This window comes from Sebastes fasciatus, chromosome 18, assembly GCF_043250625.1.
Source record: "Sebastes fasciatus isolate fSebFas1 chromosome 18, fSebFas1.pri, whole genome shotgun sequence".
NCBI classification, from domain to species: domain Eukaryota; kingdom Metazoa; phylum Chordata; class Actinopteri; order Perciformes; family Sebastidae; genus Sebastes; species Sebastes fasciatus.
The window spans coordinates 6224487-6245031 of NC_133812.1; the positions used below are offsets into that span (position 1 = coordinate 6224487).

General features: G+C 40.0%; 2 protein-coding genes across 2 annotated transcripts in view; one reads left to right on the forward strand and one right to left on the reverse strand.

Moving 5' to 3' along the window:
* Positions 1–271: 271 nt before the first annotated feature.
* frk (fyn-related Src family tyrosine kinase) lies at positions 272–17411 on the reverse strand. Its single transcript, XM_074615154.1, has 8 exons — positions 16797–17411; positions 10624–10745; positions 8050–8213; positions 7765–7933; positions 7078–7236; positions 4224–4405; positions 2607–2772; positions 272–2428 (listed from the first exon to the last, which is right to left on the reverse strand). The coding sequence occupies exons 1-8, from the start codon at positions 17201–17203 to the stop codon at positions 2220–2222; spliced, it is 1578 nt and encodes a 525-aa protein (XP_074471255.1). The 5' UTR covers positions 17204–17411; the 3' UTR covers positions 272–2219.
* A 2434-nt stretch (positions 17412–19845) lies between these two features.
* nt5dc1 (5'-nucleotidase domain containing 1) overlaps positions 19846–20545 on the forward strand; it is a 66886-nt gene continuing 66186 nt past the window's right edge. Inside the window, exon 1 of the mRNA XM_074614760.1 lies at positions 19846–20275. Within this exon, the coding sequence (XP_074470861.1) occupies positions 20183–20275 (93 nt within the window). The 5' untranslated portion in view covers positions 19846–20182. The remainder of the gene's footprint in view (positions 20276–20545) is intronic.

A 20545-nucleotide genomic window follows, 5' to 3' on the forward strand; every position in this document is an offset into this window, starting at 1 on the left:
AACATTTATTTTCACCTGCTAACGCTTTTTTCTCACAGATGAAAAAAAAAATTAGAAAAATTATCTTTGCAAAACCTTTTTTATCCCTACCTGTTCTTAAACAGTGCAGAACAGTGTAAAACTATGTAGATCAGACTTAGAAAATGGGCCACCAAAATTTGTTTTTCCTCACTTTCCTCTCAGGGCTTCCGCATAATGTTACTTAATTCAAAACACACGCTTTACAATTGCAGTTTTGCTCCAAATCGAAACCAATAACCAGACCAAGATCATAGTAAATATAAGTCATTTAATTATGTCACGCATAAAGGATAATTATGTTAAAATACAGTAGAATTTTACAAACACTTCCATGGTTACAATTTACAATTAACAAGATCTATTCATGACACTAAAGCATCGCAATGAATCATCAGAGCATGAGATAATCCACCAGGTTCAAACACTTGTCAAGCATCCCATTAGGTGTGCCGTCTCTTCCGTGTCGTAGCTGCTGATGGTCAGAAAGAGCAGTTCTGAGAGCAGCTCTGCATCTTTTCACAAAAAATCATTAAAAAGGAGGGATTCAATCCAGTGTCACATTTTTCAGTCATTATACTGTAAATCCTGCATGAGTAAAACAAACTAAAAAAAAAAAAGCATTCAACTAAATGTACCCCATTATGAAAGCAGATAGGGACAAGTGCACTGCAGATTTGTAGGTGTAGTGATACCGTGTAGCTACCAGGGGGAAGACTAGATGATTTTGGGGCACTAGAAAAAAAAAATATTGGGCCAAAGATATCCTGTGTTCACTCCCAATAATCATTTGTGCTCACAAATGACTTAATTTGTACACATAAATTAACAAAACAGAACATTAAACAATCTTTAACACATGTTTTAAGGGAGGTCAAAGATAACACTACAATGTTTTAATTGGCAAAAAAAATAAAAAAATGTCCATCCAAAATCATCAATCAAAACTGCATTTCTGATTCACTCATACTGTCATCAGCGCCATTTTCAGAAAAAATGAAAAAAAAAAAAAAGCTGGTAAAGTTGGCAACAAGCTCATGAACATAGTGGAGTATTTAGCAGCTTCTCAGGGGACCAAAACAGAGCTAAAAGAGAGTGAATATTGGTCAGAAATACCACAAAAATGAATGCCACTGTTGCTCTGCTGGATGTGTAAATAAGCCACTGTTTGCTAAGTTCTCCATATCGACTTCAAGATGATAATGCATTCCCCTCAAAAAAAAAAATCAATGAGCAACTTTAAATTAAATATGAGTTAAAAGTGTATATAATTTAATGTTACGTTCGTTAAATTATTAATTTTCAAGCTCAAATTAGGTCATTTGAAAACAATAATTTTCAAAAATTTGTGCGCATTAATTTGTTGTTTGTTTCTCTCCAGGACACCTTCAGGATTCCGTACAAACCTGACTGTCTTTTTATTTTTAGCTCTCTTGTTGCACAAAGAGAAAATGTTTGATCATGTAAAGGGAGGGTGCAGCCTTAACTTTAGAGTGAAATAGTTTTTACGTAAGCAGTTTGTTAATAAGGAAGTAGTCTTGTTATTTCATTTAGTGGGCCCCTCAGGCTGCTGGGGCCCAAACACAGTCTCCTACCTTTAAATAATGTCTCTTCTCTTCTTCTGTTATCTCTTCTGGTAGCTACATATGTATCAGGAATGATGACTCCTGCCACTTACTGTGTCTCACAAGACACAAAGCAAAACAGATTGAGCTTATAGGTGAACATGACTCGTAAATCCTCTCAGGTACCTTCCGGTAATAGCTTGGCAGGAAAGAATGTGTGCTATGCTGAGTGCAAGAAGAACCAGTTCATCGAGATGGGCAGACGGCAGCTCTCGGTCTGCTTAAAGAGGCCTCTTCCAACAAAGTGTGCTTTAAGAGTTCGGCTAGACGCGTACACAGCCTGTCTGAAAGTGCATCAGTTGTCAAACAAAGCCAACGTAGGAGTGTTGCTGTAGTAAAAGCTTCCTCACACTCACAGTATTCTATCACATGCAGATCGAACATTTTTAGATCCTTCATTTGGCTGCAATGAGTGGAATTTTAAAATCACATTTCAATCTGTTTTACTTCATAAAAACATGGATTCATGTTCATGTTTTTGGATTCAGGTGATTTGGATTCGGCTTCAGTTGCAGAAAGAAGGTTTATTTTTTTATGTCTCTTTCTTTCCACTCGTGGCGGCCTGCGGTCAGCGTGCTAATAACGGCCGGCGTCGTCGTAGGAGGCTACGTCCAGGTCGAAGAAGTCCTCCAGCTTCCACTGCAGGGTCTCGAACGTGGGCCGGTCCTGTTCGTCCTGCTTCCAGCAGTCCATCATGATGTCGTACATGATTTTGGGGCAGTTAGGGGGACACAGCATCCTGTAGCCCGTGGGAACCCTCTGGACCACCTGGTAGTTCGTCATGGCTGGAGGAATCACAGAAGGACATTATAGCTCATCTTGCAGGAGACAATTTTGAGACTTTTTGATACTTAAAATTGTAGAAAAATCGTGCTTTGACTTTTCAGAAAAGTGTTAATACGTCACTCCAATTTTTTTATAAATCGTCAGCGAATCATTTATGACGAGGTTGAGGAGTCTCACCTGGGTAAGGCATCTGTCCAAACGTCATGATCTCATACAGCAAAATTCCGAAGGACCAAACGTCTGACTTGATGCTGAACTTGTTGTCGTGGATGGCCTCTGGAGCGGTCCACTTCACAGGGAATTTAGTTCCTTCTTTGGCTTCATACACATTTTCATTCTCTTTCTAGAAACAAAACAAGAAACACAATATATATGTTTATTGTCAGTCAGTCAGCTTTAGTGTAAAGAACAGGCAGCAACGCGAATAAAGGCATCAACCAATCACACTGTGTGGAATGGGTTGAGTTGCGCCTATATTTATGAAACAGCAACACGGAGGCTCCGTAGTCCGAACCAACCATAGACTGTATATAAGAGGTGGACGCCATTGGTTTGTGGACTACAGTTTTGAAGACCTCTGGTTCGGCATTTTGGCCGTCGCCATCTTGTTTTTTTGCAACCAGAAGTGACACGAGAGGGCGAAGCTAAATGCAACCGAACGCTGAATAAGACATTTTTAAGGCAACCAAAATGTTATTATTAACTTTCATGAACTGAAAACACACTATGAAAGGGTTACAGTTCTAAAGTTCTAAGACGAAAACACGGACAACTCCCAGACCGGACAATGCCGTGGACCTGTCAATCACAAGGTAGCCACGCCCTAAAGCCTCCCCTGCTTTATGGTCTATTTGACTCTAAATGGGACCATAATTTACTAAATGAACATCATGCTGTATTGAAGAAGACTTGAAACTAGCGATTGAGACCATAAACTCATGTTTACAATGTTTACTGAGGTAATAAATCAAGTGAGAAGTAGGCTCATTTTCTCATAGACTTCTATACAATCAGACTTCTTTTAGCAACCAGAGGAGTCGCCCCCTGCTGGCTGTTAGAAAGAATGCAAGTTTAAGGCACTTCAGCATTGGCTTCACTTCTCAGAACTGGATGTTGCCACCTGGAATCAAGATGGCAAACTTTCTTACTCCTTTCAACCTTGACAAAGGTAGCGCATATCAGATCCACTCCTTCCGTTCATACCTTTCACAATAAAAGCCCTAGACATATAATATTCGCAGGCAATTTTCTTGTTGTTTATTCGTTATGCCCCCGCTTTGCCTTAATCGGCGTTCAGTTGTACTTAGCTCCACCCTCTCGTGTCACTTCTGGTTGCAAAAAACAAGATGGCAACAGCCAAAAACCAAGATGGCGACGGCAAAATGTCTGCTTCAAAACCGTAGTCCACAAACCAATGGGTGACGTCACGGTGACATCATTTACTTCTTATACACAGTCTATGGTAAAGATCCATACTTTCGCAAAATGGCCAAACTAAAATGTATTTTAGAGGGTTATTTAAACATCACTGTTGCCAACATGTGACAATACCGAATGTGAAACCAACTGTGTGGGTTGGGTTGTACATAATGCATGCCAGTAAATGAGGGCAGCGTGTGTAATTAGTGGAGAATGCAGGCTTGCTTTCACTTTAAGGTTTTAAAATACACCACAACTACAGGTCCAACACCAGCGGTACTGAGATTTATTGTATGATAAGTTGATCAAAAAGTGAATTTACTAAAATATTTTTTATTGGTGTGATTAGTGAAAAGAACTGTGACACAAACCCACCATGAAGACCCTGGCGAGGCCAAAGTCAGCCACCTTGCAGATGTTGTTCTCGCCCACCAGGACGTTCCTGGCCGCCAGGTCTCTGTGGATGTAGTTCTGTAACTCCAGGAAAGCCATGCCCGACGCCACCTGGGCAGCCATCTCTATCTGGTCAGAGATCCCCAGCGCGGTGCCCTTATCCTCTGTAATCAATAGAGAGGCACATAATCAGCAGCAGTCCTACCATGTTAAAGGTATCATAGAAAAATCTTTTTTTTTTACCCATTGTTGATGTACTTAAAATTTCAAGCATTTCATTAAATTCTATGGTATTTTTTTACATATTAGTTTTGAACCCTGGTATATGGTGCTTTTTTTTTTTTTACTGTTTATGAGCATGGCTTTACCTTTTATACTTAAAAGACCAACATGTAATATATTTACAGTTATAAACCATAAAATGACCATGCTATGTCATGAGAGATTAAGGGTGCTTTCACATCAGGGATCCAGGCCCGGATCCGAGTACACTTGTCTCCAAAGTCCAGTTCGTTTGATTAGTGTGAATAGAGTAGACTCGGGCACGGATCAACAAACCGTGCCTGAGTCTACTTGAAAAGATTATCTCGGGCACGGTTCATGTGTACTCGGGTACGGTTCACATCAGGTGTGAAAGTCGACTGTACCAAAACACAGAAGTGGACCGCTATTTAACGCAAGTAACATTAGCAGTCAGTGAGTAGTTTGTGAAAGGGCAGGCTTTTTTCAACGCCGCCGGTCTCCGACGAAATCTGTACACAAAGATATAAAACTGTTTCATATCTATGTCTGTATATGTAGTGTAGTGATAAAGCAGGAAGGCAGGCGAGAGGTTCCTTAAAATATAAACAATAGTAGGCGATGGGGTTGGGCGATGTTTGTTATTTTATTTAGCTAGTTTAATGGTCTGCCTCCGAAGAATGAGGGACGCTCAGCTGCTCAGCAGACAGAGAGAGAGAGGGACAGCGGGGGGAACGACGTGTAGAGGCGGCATATTTTCACATCAAACTCTGTGAAATAAGTCTATTTCGACCAAACCAGAGTTGGTGGAAAGAGTAACGACGACGGTTTTGGGGAGTTTTATTTTGTTTCTGTCAAGTTTGAATAAAATGTTTTACGATGCTCTGCCACTAGAACAACACATTTTAAAACGTTAGCTGTCAGTGCTACATATTGTTCCTTTAAAGGGGATATATTATGAAGGACTTGAGAGATCTCGACGGCTTGAGAACTACCTTTGCAAAGGTGCACCATGTTTTTCTCGCAAGCCAATCAGAGCAGACTGGGCTTTTCCAGGAGGGGGGTCTTAAAGAGATAGGCGCTAAAACGGAGCGTTTCAGACAGAGGGTGAATACAGGTATATTCAGACTGACAGTATGAGAAAAATAGTGGTTTTTTTACATTAAAGCATGTAAACATGTTTTAGTAGGAACCCAAAATACAAGTATGAACCTGAAAATGAACACGATATGTCCCCTTTAAAGTGCCTACACACACTGTCCACCTGCACATGTGTTTCACCCTTCAGGGTTTGGATCAACAGAAGCTACAGTCTAGATTATGTGTTATACTTTCTACTTGTGACTTTGAACATGTCCTAGCCATGAGATGTTATAGTAGTAGGGTGTATTTTAAATTATGGTCGACGTGGGTCACCACACACAGACTGTCTCAGGGCTGCAGACATCAATTCCACATGATCGCTCCTCAGTGACGTTCACTCACTCTAAATGGAAGTGACAATACACATCTCTCACACTACAGCACAGCATGTCTGTCTGAGAGCTGAGCGCTACACATGTCCCGGCAAGTACAAGTTCAAAATGAAGCAAAATCAAAGGTCAAAATACTAATTAGTATCAGGGTCACTCTCTGTCTTTTAACCCTTGTACTTCAGTGACCCAGCATTTGAAAACGTAGCCACTGCCCTCAGTTTAAGTCCATCCAGGAATTTTACATCCTTTTCCTGATTGTATACTGCTGCAATTGATGATTATTTTCGTCATGGACCATAGCCTGTACATTAAGATGGACAACATAGACAGCTTCCCAAAAAGTGAAGCCAAAACATCTGAAACGCCCCCTGTTGGCTGGCTGCAGTACAGATCATAAAGCCCGCCTCTCCATGTTAGCGGATGGGACATGGGCCAAACTAAAAAGTCAAAGTACACGTCAAATACATTTTTTCTCAAAGATGGTTTCTGTAATTTTAGGTAGTTCTTATCACGCTGATGTTTGTTCAATTGTTTGTTTTTCTGATATGTTTGGTTTGAATTAGTTATATGATGCTAAAAAAGGAGGTGAGACGTCATGATTGACAGCTGTGACGGTACGTGTCCACAGGGATGTCTTTAGAAGGATGTGAGCGACTTTGACAAGGGGACAAATGTGATGGCTAGACGACTGGGTCTGAGCATCTTCAGAACTGCAGCTGTTGTGGGATATTCCCAGTCTGCAGTGGTCCAAGGAAGGAAAACTGGTGAACCGACGACAGGGTCAGACCCGAGGCTCATTGACGTGGGGAGCGAAGGCTGGCCCGTGTTGTCCGATCCAACAGAAGAGCTACTGTAGCTCAAATTGATGAAAAAGTTAATGCTGGTTTCCGATAGAAAGGTGTCAGAACACACAGTGTGCATCGCAGTTTCTTTGCGTATGGGGCTGCGTAGCTGCAGACCAGTCAGGGTGCCTGTGCTGTCATAATGTTATGGCTGCTGATCAGTATAAATCTCTACTGTAGCCTGACCTTTGCACACTAGCGTTGGACTCTGATCCTCTCATAAAGCAGCAGTACAGTAGCTCATAATCACATGGTTAGGAGAAAGTGAGGCTGTCTTACTATTGAGGTACTCCAGCAGGCTGCCGTTGTACATCAGCTCAGTGATGATGTAGATGGGCTCCTCCATGGTGCACACGGCGTACAACTGGATCAGCTTGGCGTGCCGCAGCCTCTTCATGATACTAGCCTCTCTCAGGAAGTCCTCCGCATCCATGGTACCTGCGAGGGGAGTTCAGTCATGGTGTATTAGGAGTGGGACTTTTACAAATAATTGTTTTGCAGCGGTTAGTGACATTTTTGGTGATACACCGAATGTGGTGTGGTGTTTTGTACACTCTTTTTCTGTTAATAAATAGGAGTCATAGCTTTTATTTCTTGTTTTGTTTGCCCCGTAGGGGCTCAATCTGGTGGGAAATAGTAAAAACTATCATTTTGAAGCCTCTAGAATGAAAGCCCGATATAATAGAATGCATGATTTTATGCTGTAATGGCCGTGGGATCAACCATTGTGGTTTTAATTGGTTTCAATGGGGACAGTTTTGTCTGAGTGTTTGTGTTTTGGTTACACTGTTTATTATAGACTTATTTTAAGAGATGAGGTTCAACTTCACACCCTTGCCAAAATGTATACCGTATGCATTAACACAGACAAAATTATCCCCAAAAAATTTAAAAAGCCAAAACTGTCCCTAGTGAGGCATGAGGGTTAACACCTTCAGTGAGAGAGAAAAGGAGGCATGAGTGTACCAGGTTTGAGGGTCTTCACCGCGACTGCTGTGGTGTCGTTCCACAGGCCCTCGAACACTTCTCCAAACTGACCGGCGCCCAGCTTCCTCAGCAGCTTGATGGAGTTGCGGTCTATCTCCCACTGGTCCACGGTGTTGTAGGACAGGCCGTGGGTCTGTGGAGCCTCCATCTACACAGACAAGGAAGAGACACTGTTCACTAAGACGACAAAATGTGAACTAAGGAACTAGAGACAAGGAGGCACTAATGGAAATGGAAAATAAAGAGTTGGCGGTGTGTGTTGACCTTTTTGCACGGTTCACCCAGACGCACACAGAGGCCATCGGCCTGTTTTGTGTAATGTTCCACCAGCTCCTCCAGCGTTTGAAAGGATTGGTTCCTCGACACGAAGTAGTGACCATTCTCCAGTTTTTTCAGCTTGTAGTGCTTCACCTTCCCGCTGTCCAACACTGAAAGACAAGTCAACATCAGTGACAAACCAAAGACTCAAGAACTGTATAAGTGAGGTTTCCTCGTGGCTCGGTAGACCTAAAGTTTTTAATCAACACACGTTTCTCATGGTCTTGTTACACAACCAGTGGGGCTGCCGCAATCTTCACTACATTATTAGTTTCAAGTTTATTTGTCATATGCATTTAAAAGTACAGTGTACAGTGAAATGCATTTTACCCTGGCTCTTTCTCAGCCCTTAAAATCTATAAATAGTACACTAGATAAATACCACAACAAATAAGACAATACCTGAGAATAAAAACTATAAAACAACCTATAGAACAACAACTCTTTTCATGCTGTTTTTCAGCCTTTCCTAGATCGACTGTGTTCCTATCAGGGGTTATCGGTGCATTAATCACAGATACAGATTCAAAGGCTGTCGTTCGATAGTGGCCAATATTAGAAAATTAATAATTGCTCTATAAATACACACAAATACAAAAAAATCAATCATCTGATTTCAAATCTATTAAATCAAATCAGTACAATGAGCATGGGGTAAAACTGGGAGTGAGTTGACCTGGGGTTAGTGGCTGTGAAATGAAATCAGGTCATCAACTGACTTTAATGAATGAAGATGGAAAGAATTTGGTCCTCATGGAAAGAGCAAGGCCAGAGTGAAAAGACAGATTAGAGCGGAGAGAGATAAAGTTATGACGCTGCTTTATGGGAGCGCAGACCTGTTTATTTAACTTGATGACCCTGAAGTCATTAATCATTCGAGTCAATCGAGGGTAAGAGCGAGTGACTGAACAATGCCGGTGGTGTTTGGAAATGTGTTTTGTGGCGGAAAAGTACACAGACACAGGCAGAATGCTAACTAGCGAGCTAGCATGACCTCATCTGAGAAATGATTTTGATCAAGTGGAATAATAAATGCACTAGTACTACTTGTGTTTCTTGGCAGTCTGATTGCTTCCGGGATGTTATGCAGAAATCACTGAACCAAACAGGTTGTTGAGTCATTGTAGGTTAATAATTACTCTGACACACAAAGCCACAATGTATTACCATAAGATACTACTCATACCTGTAGCAGGAAAGCCCCTGAGTGTACTGATCAAGGATGTGTTTTATTGCTCATGAATTCACATTTTATTTTTAAGAGAAAAACATTTGTTCTTCACAAGTTGCTAAAAGCATGGATATCTGTTTGGATTTCTGGACCTTTACCAAAAGAACGTATATTGCCAAGAAGTGAAAGTCAATCGTTCGTTCGATTGCAACGTCAGCGCCCGGCAGCAAAGTTACGCTTCCGCCATTTTGGACTGAATTCGTCTACCGGACCACAGTAAAACGTCCGCCTACAAAGTGCCGTAAAAAAGCAAAACTACATTAATTCTATTCTTTTGTCATATTCTACCAAAATTACCTGTGTTGAACAATAAAATATTATAATATAATAAGCGTTTTCGGTCCAAAATGGCAGCAGCGATTGTTTCGTCTCTTTGCTTCTATAATCTTTGCCTTTACTTGACTACTTAGTAGAAACTAGCAAACCCATTTTGAGATATCTCTACTCATTCACATTAATTTTTTATTTAATGATCTGCAGCATGTATTATGGTAGGGATACCCAATCACCAACCCACCCCACCCCTAGTCAGCGTACTGACCAGGCGGCAACCTCCCGATCTGAAAAGTGAAGCCAATGCTGAAGTGCCTGAAGCGACTCCTCTGGTTGCAAAAAGAAGTCTGATTGTATAGAAGTCTATGAGAAAATGAGCCTACTTATTACCTCAGTAAACATTGTAAACACAAGTTTATGGTCTCCATCGCTAGTTTCAAGTCTTCTTCAATACAGCATGATGTTCATTTAGTAAGTTATGGTCTCATTTAGAGTCAGATACACCATAAAGCAGGGAGTTGTCCGTGTTTTCGTCTTAGAACCATAACCCTTTCATAGTGTGTTTTCAGTTCATAACAGTTAATTTGAACATTTTGTTCGCCTAAAAATGTCTTATTAAGCATTCGGTTGTACTTAGCTCCACCCTCTCGTGTTACTTCTGGTTGCAAAAAACCAAGATGGCAACGGCCAAAGTGCCGAACTCGAGGCTTCAACGCTGTATTCTACAAACCAATGGGCAACGTCAAGGTGACAATGTCCACTTCTTATATCTATGATACTGACTTAGATATATCACTAACTATCTATATAAAGCTTGCTAACATAAGCTACTGGACGTCCAACCCCCTACATTTAGCTGATGAATTGAAGCAGGGTATGTTTTCTTACTCATGAATTCAACTTTTTGAAAGAGGGTCACAGGTTATTTAGCTTTCAAAATTTACATAATCCCTCTTCATGGGAGAAGTTCTTCAAACTTAAATTGCTACAGAGAAAAAAATCGTGTCTTAGCTTACCTGAAAGGGAGCGCTCCCCTGTCTGACTTTCACAGTTTCTGATGAGGAAGGCGCCATGCTCGTTCCCTCCTGCCAACAGCATCTTCTCTGCATCCAGCCTCTTGGTGTCGGGAAAATACCATCTAAAAAAATTGGAAAAGAACCAGAGCTAGTCAAAAATAACGGCCATTTCTGTAACTGTCAGGGGCCTCAAATGTTCACTGGTAATTAGATTAATTGCAAACTGGCTTAATAATACTGTCTGCCCCCACTAAAACGCAACATAACCGTAATTTTACCCGATCAAAAATGCTTAAAATCTAGGAATAGACTGCTGATATTCTACGTTTTTCCTTTTGTCAACAACTCCTCTGAAAATCCCAAACCGACAATATATAGCTCCACTAACAAGTACTGTGTGTATTAAAGCCTGATATATCTTCTTCCTCTGTGCCACAGAGCTCCATTGTTGTCCAAAAGTAGGGGTGTCACAATTCTCCAAATCCACGATTCGATTCGATTTTCGATTCAAACTTTTTTTTTCAGCACTGATGGCTATGCCATTGTTAGACTATATGGAGTCTTGATTCGTAAAAATCAACAGATCATTGGTTGTATGCCCTGACAACTATCAATTACACTTTCAAATTCTTCTTTAGAAAGAGACGCTACATGGTATCAAGTATGATTTATTTTTGGAATGTACCACACTAAGGCCATATGAAATGAAATAGTTAGTGTTATTACATATTAAACCATATGTAATAACAATAACTTATTTCATCAGTCAATTGACTTTTTAAACAACAACAGCATCTCAGAATTTCTCAGAGTTTACGATTTCGACTATAAGTGGAGATATCGCAACCACGGCTGAAATCGCCAAACAGTTATCTGAGTACTTTTTTCTTTGGTTGCTGCAGTCTCTAAATCTTCTGCAGCCTACAAACTGTACTTTTTCTGTCAATGTTCTTACACATTCGTTGTTTACAAAACTCAGAGGGGGAGGCAAAATGTCACCACACCGGTGACTTCGAGGAAGCAGGAGGATTTTCCAGTTGGGTTGTTTCTCCACAATCTCCAACTGGTGTCTCAGTGCAGCTGCAGGCTACCGGTAAGATGCACTGTGTAATTTTTGAGCTGCAGGCTACCGGTAAACTTCGCGGTGTCGTCTTTGAAGGGTTTGCAGGTCGAAATCGAAAGCTCATTTTGATAGATTTTCGATTTAGAATGAAAATTGTGACTGCCCTATACAACACTATTAAAACACATCAATGTTCCTTCATTACCATGAACACACACGCACTGTAGTTTATTTTGACTCAATCCCACATACACAGCCTCGCTGTCAATAGAGCACCAAATGTGTATCAATCCGCAGCTGAAAATAGTCCCCAGCAAATGCACCATTTCCTCCTGTTTAAACAATGATTGTTTAAAACTACAGGCTGTAAAAGTCGGGACTAATTATTGTTGGTTTTAGCTTTTCTTGAGATTTTTTGACAATAGGAAAGATATAGAATAAGACCAGACTCATCCCATAAGACCTTTATTATTTAATTCTATATATTTATTATCCCAAATAATTCCATGACCACAAACTACCCCATACTGTACATAAGGAGGGGGTCAATAGGGGCCCACAATTTATTATTTTGCCCAGGTCCCCCTAACAGGTTAATCTGGCCCTGATTAAACTGACAATAGCTATAGAAGCCTATGACATTTAACCAGGAACTTAGTCCATAATCTTGAACTGGTAATTAATCACCTTTCAGAGGTGAGTCACTACAAGAATGGAAATATGATGCACGTGATGATCATTAAAACGCTTAAAAGGCCCAACCTTTAAAGGGGACATATCATGCTCATTTTTAGGTTCATACTTGTGTTTTTGGTTTCTACTAGAACACGTACACATGCTTTAATGTTAAAAAACACATTATTTTTCTCATCTTGTCTGTCTGAATATACCTGTATTCACCCTCTGTCTGAAACACTCCCTTTTAACGCCTGTCTCTTTAAAAAGCCCAGTCTGCTCTGATTGGCTTGAGAGAAAAAATATGGTGCACCTTTGCAAAGGTAGTTCTCTTTGTGGCCAACTTATGTGGGAACAGTATCTCTGTTGCACTACATACAACAATTAACGGATATATAAAGCAATCTACGGAGAAGCCGTGCACACCCCGAGATAACACAGATAAGAATTAAATGCGTAGCATATTTTTCGATTGTTATGAATGTTTGACGCTATCACACTACATGTCTATTACTTGTACGTTGCAATGACACAGAATGTAAACAAAGCAGGTCGAAAAACCATTACAAAAAGCTAGTGTCTACAGCTAGCCTCTGTTATTTTAACCAATGATATAATAATCACTGAGGTTATGAAGGCTATATATATACACCTTACATTGATTAAGACCAAGATTTGTATGTCTAAATTATGGGCCTTAATGTCTGTCACCCTGTCCTGGAAAATTAATCTATCAGCTGTTTTTGATTCATATTACATTTCTTATCTGAACATGCCAGGCCTGTTCAGATAAAATATAGACTCGGCCTATATTTATTTATTTTTTTCTCAATAATTTCACTTGAAACTGTTATATTTAATTCACACAGGAGTAAACAAAAATAGGCTTTACCATGTAGTTATTTCACAGACTATTTATTTATTGATATATATCATTATAGAGATATGAAATTACCTATATTGGGGTGGAAGATTTTGGCCCCATCGCCCAGCCCTATGTTGAATCACATATTTTCTGATCTAGGCAGCCCACAAAAAACTGACTTGGTTGTCTTATTTCCCAGTTTGTGGGTTGGTAGGAACTCCAGATACCCAGATGGATGTACACAAACACTGAAAAAGTGAGTTTTTCATGATGTGTCCCCTTTAAACTTTACACACTCTCTGAGGTTTGCTACTGTCTCTGGATATGTATGTTACGTAACTAATTATTCTCCATCTAGTCTCAAGATCGTGATATAGTGAAACTATGACACAAATGATGCCTACTCTGACGTAGGGAATCAGAGCTATTTGTATCCCTGTGAACAAAACCGGAAAAACCAGAGTACAGCTGAGAAGAAGCCGGTTCCACTGAGAAGTCAAATAGTCTGAGGATGCATCACAGATAAGATAAGATAGGGGCCGGACTTTTCCGTCACATCACTTTTCGCAAGAAATCACAGCAGGAAATAAAATAGTACTCCTTTGTTTTATTAGTTAAAACAATGTGTGGATAGTAAGTTACCACATATATATTGTAGGATCTGAGCAAGGCCTTTAATGGCATGTTGAGGTGGCTGACTGCAGCCAAAAATAAGTTTGTTGCAAAACCAGTTTCTGTTACTTTCCACAATGATGCAGACAGTCATAGTTGTTAAACAATTGCCCAGGAAATACCAGCGAAGGCATTTTAATGCACCGTTGACGTTCTTGTGTGGGAGCGCAGGGGTTAACAGGAATTTTAGATCTGCTTACATAATGTTGTTCATACTTAAAGCAAAATAATAACCGTAAAAAAAGAAAAAAAATATTCGGGGGAAAAAGAGAATAAAGTAGGATAGTATGATGGTACGCATATATACACACACATTATACAGTATATATATACACTATCTTCATATGTACATAATCATCCAGTCCATATATATCCATTCGCTATTTATTTCCTTGCACTATTTGTATTGTCTACACCTTACAGAACACAGTTGTTATAGACATTTTATATTATTTCTCATTTTGTTTTTGGACACTGGTGCTCTTTATATATATTTATATATACACTATTTCTTTTGTGTACATAACAGTCCTGTCTATTCCTCACCTTTATCTGTCCAGCTCTGTTGTCCCTAGCTGTTTTTTTTTCTTTTTCTGTGTAAGTACATTAAGAAAGACGCATAAAATCAGAGTCAAATTCCTTGTACGTACTTGGCAAAATAATACCTAATAATACCCACTAACACACACTGACAAAGTTGACTCTTCTAACTCTTCAGGGCTTAATCCTTCAATATGGTTTAACTGTGATCCTCGTATTTATTCAATTCATTCCACCGTTTCAAAATATTCTTCCTCTTGATTTCTGATTCTAGGTGGATTATAGGTTTCAACCAGTTCCTCATTATCTGTTTCTGCAAGTATCCTGCAGCCTATGGGTATATCTGCCCATTTATAATGTGTTGATACACCTAGAATAATACATTTTGGCCTCGAGCATATGTTGAATTTGGAAAATGTTCACCTAAGAGGGAATGTTTTTAGTAATGGGGAGAAAAAGAACACATGTTGCTTTCTTTTCACCACAGCTTCTCCAGCTATTGCAACTTTTAATTGTATTTTTTTGTTGTGCTAATCAATCTTGTGTATATTTTCCCATGAGTACTCCCTCCAATACCTCCAATTTGTGCTTTTATGTATTTTTTTTTTTTTTTTTTTAGATGTTTTCCCAGTCTTCCTCTTGTGTTTTTGAGCCTTATCTTCATGGGAATTATTAACCTGTAAGCCGACATTTCCTGCTCACAGACAATCATTAACTAGTTTAAACCAAGACTTTACTCTACAGAGATGCACCGATTCCCACTTTTCCAGTTCCGTTAGCGATACCTTATAGCTTTGGGGCCTTTCGGCCGATACCGAGTACCGATCTGATACCAGTGTTTAATTAATAATCTGTATGCCTTGCTGTGTGGAAGTGACTGGGTTCATTCTGTTATGTGTAAAAAAGGCTTGACTTAAACATTGCTATTTTAACTTTGTAAAACTAAATGTAACAAATAAATACATAGATATAAATCTAGTGAATTGTTATTTGTTATTAAAATAATAAATCGTACACTAGCTACCTGGTAAAAAAAAAAAAAATCTTCAAAATGATCAGGAACAAGTTGCTCAAAATGTAATGTAATATTTAATATAAAATGTATATAATGTAAACAGTATATAAACATAGATTTGAACTGAATAGATCGGCCTCATTGTCACCGATATCAATCCAGCTATTTGAGTCGGTGTCTGCCCGATATCGGTATCGGTGCATCCCTACTTTACTCTGGAGACATTAAAAGGTACTATATGTAATGTATTAATCGATTTGTATTGCCATTGTGTGAACAGATTGTAATGTAACTTAAAAATTGAAACCTTCCTCCGACTTTCTCGGTTGCCCATAACAGCCTGTGGACTGATTTCTATGTAAAGGACTCGGCCCGTTTTTGCTTCGTAATGTTAGCTGATGAAGTAATTTGCAAATGGCAAGCTATAGTTAGTATCATGGAGATTGGACATTAACGGTGATATATGATTGTAATGTCACGTCACTTTTTTTAGCCGATGCCCGGGATGATCGCTCCTCCATACCGGGAAGGATGGCGCCGACTGATGCATATGACAAATAAACTTGAAACTTGAAACTTGAACTAGCACGAGCAACAGGATGTTGACTGTAGTTCACTTAATGGCCACCGGTGTAATTAATAACAAGGACTTTCTAAAAGTTACATATAGTCCCTTTAATCAGCACTAAAAGACAAAAACATGTTACAGTGTTTTACCTCTGGGAAATTAAAATGACAAAGTAATGGTTCTTAATAAATAACTTGAGATGTGTCAGGAGGACATTACCTCATTGAAAAACAAAATCACAGATTGGAGTAGTGTTTTGGAAGAGGGGTCTCATGACAGCAATGACATGATGATGATGATGATGATGATGATGACGACTACTTGCTGTCAGGGCTCCCAAACTCTGGAATGCACTTCCTATAGAGATACGATCATCTAACTCTGTACCCACTTTTAAAAAACTTTTGAAAACACATTTTTTTAGGATAGCATTCCTATAAGTAGAAGGGTATAAATATATGTATATATACATCCGTTTCTGGACGCATGTGTACATTTATACACATTTATGTCTATATACACTATATATTTGTTTTATCAACTTGTCCTACCATTTTACCACTTCTATTATTATTGATATGTTCTGTGATGTTCTGTTTTAGCAGTTACCATATCTTTTACTTTATTTATCTGCTTTTATTGTCTGATGTTCTGTTTTAACAGTTACCATATCTTTTACTCTATTTATCAGCTTTTATTGTCTTGTGAAGCACTTTGTAACATCTGTTTTGAGAAGTGCTATATAAATAAATGTATTATTATTATTATTACTTACGGTTCTGCATCAATGCTCTCCACAGGTGCCACATAGTTGGCCGGGATGTATCCCTGTTTGGAGGCCGAGACCCCGGTGAGAGCTTTAGCGAACCACCACTCTCCTGCGCTCTTATCCAGAGCCTCCAGTGAGTCCCCGGCGTTAAAGCTGAGGTCCTCCTCGGTCCGGGCCGAGTAGTCATACTGGGCGATGTAGTAAACGCCCGCTTTGCCCGTTGGGAGCCTCGGTACAGACCTCCTGTTAAAGCCCGGCTGGGTAGTGTTTCTAACAGCACCGGGGTTCGCAAACACCGTGTCAACTTTCTCCTCTCCTCGCTTGTTGCTCTCTGCTACTCCTCCTTGGTTGGGTTTCTTAAAACATGCAGAAAAACTCTGCCAGCACGCAGAAAACCTCTTCTGGATCTCCATGGTGGTGGTTGGTGTTGACCGTCAATCACAGCAGCTCATTATTATTGTGCGTCAGGAACAAACAGTGTGGGGGAATCCCTTCTGCTCCTCGCTCCTGATCCACATCCCAAAAACAACACACAGTGATTATATATTATATTGTTTTATATCTAATCCCAGGCAGCAGTAGTCTTTGACCTGAGCACACACACAAACACTGAGGGAAGTAAGTGACCCCCACCGCCACTGGAGAGCTGGAGAGAGAGAGAGGAGTTTCCTGGTAGGTAGAGAGACAGAGTTCATTGTCCCATTGTGCCAATCAGCTGCACCTGCTGAGGAATGGGGAGCGGCTCCTGGCTGTTCCAGGGACGTCTCTGTGCGCCCCCTGGAGGTCATGCTGGAGGACAGCAGCTGTGAGCTGAAAACAGCTGGAAGAACAGCTGATGAGTCAAGGTGAGAAATATGAGTCATCATTTTCCATTGGTTATCATTATGGTTTTTATTGATGTTCTTATAACTGTGAGGTCATTGTGGAAACCTATAGGTCTATTCCTGCCAGGAAAAAATAACTCTCTAACACAGCTATTCTCACCCCCTGGGCCAGGGCCCACTGGTGGGCCTCAGAGATCCACCTAGTGGGCCGCGAAGGTGCTGCCAAATGGTTAGATTAACCGCTAATCTGTATTTCAGAGGTTATAGCGGGCTCAGTTTTAAAGCTAGACTGAAGATACTAGCATCATATGATTCTAGAAAAACCTAATGAATCCATCGGTACCAACCATGTCATGCTAGCTTGTTGGGAAGGAGGCTAAATAACGCTAAATTTTAGGGGTCCCTTGAACTCTGACCTCAAGATATGTGAATGAAAATGGGTTCTGTGGGGACCCACGAGTCTCCCGTTTACAGACATATATGTCAAAGATGCAGTGACACAAAATCAAGCAATTTTTGAAACCAGTAAAAGTGCGTGGTGAGGAAATATGCCCCTGAATACTTTGGATTCATAATGGCAGGCAGTGATGGGTGAGGGTAAGATGAATATTTATGTGGGTCATTACACCTGACAGTGACATAACACATATTTATAGTCCAGTTTGTCATTTATTTGGGAAGGTGGTCCTCGGAAAGTGGGCCTCGAGTTACAAAAGGTTGAAAAGCCCTGCTCTAACACCAAATATCCGCTGCTGCCTTTATAGTTTATAATTTAGGCTATATTTTTTTGTAATATGTACATTTTATTTGTCACTGTAAATATAAATCAGACTCTCTCTACATACAGTAGGCCTATATAGACCTCTTCACATGTACATAATCATCCAGTCCATGTATATCCATCCAGTATTGATCTCTTTGCACTATTTGTATTGTTTACAACTTCCAGAACACTCGACTTGTATATACAGATAATTTGTTTTTATTTTTATTATCGTATTCTTATTTTTATTATTGGTCCTTATTGTTCTTAACTGTTATTTCTATTCGGTGTATATACATTGAGAGAGCTGCATAAAACCAGAGTCAAATTCTATGTATGTACTTGGCAAAATAAAAAATACATGAAATATAGGAACTGACAAAAATGTAAATAATCATGGTAGCTAAGTCACAATTATGTGGTACTAAATAAAATTAACACGTAAAAATTATGTGATAATAAGTAAAAAAAAATTTACATATTAAGTCACAATTATATAAACTTAATTTAATTATTATTTATTTAATTTATTTTAATTATAATAACTAGGGCTGTCAATTGATTCAAATATTTAATCATGATTAATCGCATGATTGTCCATAGTTAATTGCGATTCATTCGCAAATGAATAGCACAAACTTTTGACGCTCCAAACTTATGCAAAATTTTGCGAGGAAAAACTTTAATGGCCATTTTCAAAGGGGCCCCTTGACCTCTGACCTCTAGATATGTGAATGAAAATGGGTTCAATGGGTACCCACGAGTCTCCCCTTTACATACATGCCCACTTTATGATAATCACATGCAGTTTGGGGCAAGTCATTGTCAAGTCAGCACACTGACAGCTGTTGTTGCCTGTTGGGCTGCAGTTTGCCATGTTATGATTTGAGCATTTTTGTTATGCTAAATGCAGTACCTGTGAGGGTTAATGCACAATATTTGTCATTCTTTTGTGTTGTTAATTGATTTCCAATAATAAATATAAACATACATTTGCATAAAGCAGCATATTTGTCCACTCCCATGTTGATAAGAGTATTAAATACTTGACAAATCTTCCTTTAAGGTACATTTTGAACAGAAGAAATATAATTTACAATTTAATATTGATCTATTTACAATTATTATTGTTATTTATTTTATCCATCTATTTATTTATTTAATTTTTGTTTTCCCTTCTCTGGATTATTCAATATAATTCAATGTGCGCATTACCAAACGTTCCGTGTGTACCACATTATCTCCATCACTACAAAGAGGAACAGGGGGGGGTTGGAAATACGGGTCTAGGATAACACTGTTTCAAACATGTAAAACACTGATTTCTTTACAGTTGTACTGCTTCATTGTACTTTTTGTGCCAATAAAAAAAATTTAATATAAAATGTCATGCGCTTTCCAAAAATCCATGTTGCGCATTTACACCGCGTGTTACGGTTCCCGTCACAAACCCGGAAGCAGTGCACGCTCTCCCTCCGCTCCCACCACCACTGCTCTCTCGCCTCTCTGCCGCCTTCTTCTGGCAACACACGAGTTTAACTTCTGCCTCTCCAAATGGGGGCAACTTATTGACATTAACCGTTCAGTGGTAACCAGTTAGTTTGGCTTTCAGGGACAACGTCTTTCGGTGAATAGTCCTCGGCGGTAACGGAGAGCTAAAGGCTGAGCAGCGCGTCAAAGTCAGTGACATTGACACACATCGGTGGCGGTGGTGGTGTTGTGCTGCTGCTGCGGTGCACAAGTCAATGTGTGGACGGTAACGGAGCGCTTTCCACCGCAGTCCTCCCCCAGCTTCTGCCGCCACCATGAGCGAATACTTCAGCCTGTCGGACGGCGACGTTATCGGCTTCGACCTGGACCACACACTGTGCCGCTACCATCTGAAGGAGACCTCCAGGGTGAGTGCGTTAGTATGCGGCGGCGGCGGCAGCAGCTAGAGCTCCACCACTACATAACATAATACGGTGGCCGCGACGCTTCGATCCGCAGCAACACATCTGGAGTAAAAATAGCACCGGAGGAGCCGTCAATACAATACGCTCCACCACGGCCACCCGTCAAATCCTGCCTCGACTGCACGGATTGCATTGTGTTAGTGTTGAATGGATGGAGGGGAGATGTGTGTGCAGGGTGATGATGATGATGATGATGCGATGCTCCTGATGCTG

Bases quoted from the DNA above. Each gene is read 5' to 3' on its own strand.
- frk (XM_074615154.1), bottom strand. From the start codon at position 17,203: ATGGAGATCCAGAAGAGGTTTTCTGCGTGCTGGCAGAGTTTTTCTGCA. The intron at 7,237-7,764 runs GTACACTCATGC...CTCCCCTCGCAG, and splicing joins GGTGAAGACCCTCAAACCTG to GTACCATGGATGCGGAGGAC. The intron at 2,429-2,606 runs GTGAGACTCCTC...TGATTCCTCCAG, and splicing joins TGGACAGATGCCTTACCCAG to CCATGACGAACTACCAGGTG.